Genomic DNA, 3,982 nt, shown 5'->3' with positions numbered 1-3,982 from the left:
CGGTTACAAAATATTGAGCTATCTAGAAACAAATTTTATCAATCTCTATCTCCTAGTTATTGAGGATTAGGGGTTTGTCACGACATTGCAGCAAAAAAAAAAAGAAATAACTTAGAAGGCCTTCGAGGCGCGCTAATAACATCGCAAGCACCACGAACTCCGTGGGATTGCGAACCTTAGTCCTCGGAACCTCCCTGTAACAAGCCCACCGGTACGAAGACCGACCGCTGACTGCAAAAGGGCTCTGTGTTGGAAACGGCGACGTATCCGGAGCTGGTTGATGAGCTCCCTAGTACATTCTTGTCAGTGGCTGAGGGTTCGACAAGAGCCGGATAGCCATCGCGATCCACAAGCTGGACCTGAATAGCACCGGCTAACGTATCCGACGAGTCGCCCTTCCACTAGAAATCATGAGGGTCAGCATGTTCCCTTGTCAGGTATGAAGCGAATTTATAAAGCAGACTTCTAGGTGTTAAACAATATGTTGAAACTCCTCAAAAATCTCTAGCGAGTCCACGAGAGAGAAAAGGGCTTCGAGGTTTTCCACTCACAGCATGAGACACAATCATTGTCTGGCCAGCTCCCGCGCTGCCAATGTAGCTGCCTACAATGACGCTTTTTATATCTTGGTAGTCAAATGCTGGCAGGTTACGCCATCCACGCGTGCGGATCGTTTCAGCAACGAAGAGGAGGATCAACAAGCCATTGATGACCATGATGGCATAGATGTATTCTTTGTTGCCGATCTGGACTGCCCTTATAGCGGCGGAAACATCGGTAGCAGTGCGCGAGGTCTCTGGCTGGTCAGATCCGGCGATCATCAGTTGAGCGCTGGAATAGGCTCCGAGGATGTCGTCGATCATTGACTCCAAGGCACGAGCCATGCCATTCATGACCGCAGCCGTTCCGTTGAGCGGGGCGTTGGTTGCCACTGCGACATTGGCGATCTCTGACAGTAGGGCATCCCCTACGACCGATGTATACGAGTCCGTGTTGATCATCGACACTTGGGTTAGAGACATCATGGTCTCCTGAATTAGAACTCCTTGACCAGGACCAGTTATCGAAGAGGTTGGATCAATTTCATCGGCAGGCCCAACCGGGGTGACGGTTATCACGAGCTCATCGGTGTCGACATTGACAGAGAAGTTTCTTGGCATGAAGGTTACCTCGCACTGTATATGCTTGAGTGAAGTATATGGCCCCGATTTCTTCCCCACAGCGATGGCGACGATGCTCCTGTTGTTCGCCGTACGTCCCAACAATGCAACAATCTTAGAGTCCAAGGTCGCCTGAAGGCCGAGGGTGTAGTAGCGATCGGACATAACGTTGGCTGTGTTTGGAAGGTGGCCACTGGCCAAATACATATTTGGATAGGTGCTATGATGGAGTATAGGGCCTTGTTGGATCGTCCATGCCGAAGATGAGTTCCTGATACAGGAAACGTTGCTTTGATAACCTTTCTCGAAGTACGCATATCCCTTGATAGTCTCGGCCGCCTCCAGGGTGAGATCCATTATTCCTGCAGAAGCGCCGACACCGTATGATCTTCCGCTATAAGAAAGTCGAGAGACATCATTCTTCCTGTGTTCCTGGAGGCTTCCATTAGTAGAGGTAGTAGAAGCAGCGTTTTGGAGGATGATGCCCTGGATTGCAACACCTGGGGCGTAAGAGAAAGTCCCTTTGTCGTTTCGAGTTAGATTCGCATCTCTGAACGGATTCCAAGTTCGATTCCAGTAGAGCCCAGTGGGGTCCGAAGAATAGACTGGTATCGCAATCGACGATGAAACGATCTTGCCCGTGACCACGGGTGTTACGGCACCGGCCCACAGGGCAGGAGGAATGAGTGCCACAACACGAAGTGCGCAGAGAATTAGCCAGGAACCCAAAGGCAGACTCCAGTCCATGCGAAGAGAACAGACAGCAGCCCACATCTTGATAGTGTCCAATTTCGTCGGGCTCATCTGGAGCCGCGACCGGGAAGAAAAGTTGATCAAAGTCGTAAGGACGTAGAGGTGCAGAGTTCCAAGCGCGAATGCGACGATCTGAACGATGATCTGAGTTGTTGCTCGATTCGCGGACACGAAGTTATAGAGGCTTCCAGAGTAGGTGTTATTCTTCCGCGCGGCGACGACGAGATACAAGGCGATCACGGTTGTCACGGTAAGACATGGGACGGCCAGATATTTGGAAGAGTTGGATAGTTCACCCGCCATGCTGGCGAGTAATCGTAAGGGTGAAACTTCTTGCTGCGTTGCGACGTTAGAAGGAACTGTGTCAGTCGGATTCTGTGAGAGGGAATACCGAAGCGCAGCGGATATAAATGGGGGCGCAGCAGGTGCATGCCGTAGAAGATATGATATGACACTAAGGAGCCGCGGATGCGTCATCCCACATCGTCGAGGCTGAGGCGGAGTATATGCACGACAAGGCTGGCAAAAGGGAACCAACTACTCACAACTCGAAAACACCACCCGCTGAGACATAAACGCACAGGCTAAGGTTTTCGTAATCCGGGGGGAAACGAGCGTGAATACTTGTGGTAAGCTAAGGACGGTCTTTACATAGCTCGGTTGCGCGCTCTTCGAGTCGGTTGACACGTATAGTGTCAGCCTAGATATTGGCCCCCACTATGGAAAAGGCAATGAAGGAAAGCTTCCTGAGGGCACTACACCAAGCTGTCAGCTCGCTTTACCAACGACAGATTGTGGAATTCCTTCGTCCATGGATTTTCTATGGTAACTATGCCACTGCTCGGTTTGCTAAGCGCTGCATCATCCGTGTCATTTGGCATGGTACTTGCGGGTGTTCCGATACTAGTGGTTAGCCGCACCTTTCTTTCTGTTCTTCGATCTCGCAATCTCCCCTTGAAGGCGGAGACACAGGGAAGCAGAAAAACATCACTCTAACGGTGCGATCGCAGGCCATTGCATGGTTTCTTTACACGATAGCCTACAATCTCGCTATATGACCCCTCTCGCGTTTCCCAGGTCCAAAGCTCTGGGCAATCTCCCCCATCCCTTCCCAGCTCTCCATCCTTAGCGGCCGGAACCACTTGGACATCTCCGCGCTTCACACGCGCTACGGGCCAGTTGTCCGCATCGGCCCGACCGAGCTCGTGTTCTTCTCCGCACAGGTTTTTCGTGATATCTACGGCTTCCGCCCCGGCGGTCGGAGCTGTCTAAAGAGCCGGAGGCAGTATGTTTTGCCGCCCAATGGTGCGGACAACTTAGTGAGTGCGGTGGGCAATTCGACGCACTCGAAACAAAGGAGGCTATTGGCCCAAGCCTTTTCGGAGCGCGCGTTAAGGGAGCAAGAGGGGCTGATAAGGGCGTACGTCGATACGCTCGTGGCGAAGTTAAGGGAGGCGGCTAGGCAAGGCGGCCCGGAGCGGAAGGCGGCGGTGGACATAAAGAACTGGCTAAACTATACTACTTTTGATATCACCGGGGACCTGATGTTCGGCGAGCCATTCGTCTGCTTAAAAGAGAGCAAGCTGCATCCTTAGATTGGAATGATCTTCGGATCTATCCATTTAATAATGTACCGGCTCCTCATAGCTCAATATCCGTTAATGGACGCTGTCTTGAAGAGGTGTATCCCAAAGAACATAGTGCAGAAAGGTACTGATCCTTTCAATTTGTCTGTGCGGAAGGTAGACCGCAGGTTGGAAATGGGGACTGAGGCTTATCCAAGGCGGGATGACCCCAGCGCAAGAGTTCAGTTGGGTAACTGATCTCGCCTTCCACAGAGGTCCATGCCCAGGACGGAGCTCGCCACGAATGCGTCCGTTCAGTTCCAACCGGATCTTTGCGGGACCAGAGCATGTCGTCAATCAAGGAGTCCTCCCACAATCTCGCAACATACTTCCCGGCTCGGAATCTTTGATGCTGCCTTGCAAGACCAGATAGAGCAGGAAGCTTGTCGGTAGGATAAGTGAGATGGAGCCCGGAATAGACCTCAGTCGTTTCTCGCCACCATC

General features: G+C 51.8%; 2 protein-coding genes across 2 annotated transcripts; one reads left to right on the top strand and one right to left on the bottom strand.

Moving 5' to 3' along the window:
• Positions 1–176: 176 nt before the first annotated feature.
• W97_09359 (uncharacterized protein) lies at positions 177–2,216 on the bottom strand (the record flags this gene model as incomplete). Its single annotated transcript, XM_007787220.1, has 2 exons — positions 177–401; positions 552–2,216. The coding sequence occupies 2 exons, from the start codon at positions 2,214–2,216 to the stop codon at positions 177–179; spliced, it is 1,890 nt and encodes a 629-aa protein (XP_007785410.1).
• A 416-nt stretch (positions 2,217–2,632) lies between these two features.
• W97_09358 (uncharacterized protein) lies at positions 2,633–3,508 on the top strand (the record flags this gene model as incomplete). Its single annotated transcript, XM_007787219.1, has 2 exons — positions 2,633–2,738; positions 2,991–3,508. 2 exons carry the CDS (start codon positions 2,633–2,635, stop codon positions 3,506–3,508), a joined length of 624 nt encoding a protein of 207 aa, XP_007785409.1.
• Between the last annotated feature and the right edge of the window lie 474 nt (positions 3,509–3,982).

Source organism: Coniosporium apollinis, assembly GCF_000281105.1.
Source record: "Coniosporium apollinis CBS 100218 chromosome Unknown supercont1.131, whole genome shotgun sequence".
Lineage (NCBI taxonomy): Eukaryota > Fungi > Ascomycota > Dothideomycetes > Coniosporium > Coniosporium apollinis.
The sequence above is the reverse complement of the archived record's forward strand: the minus strand, read 5'-3'. Positions and strand labels throughout refer to the sequence as shown.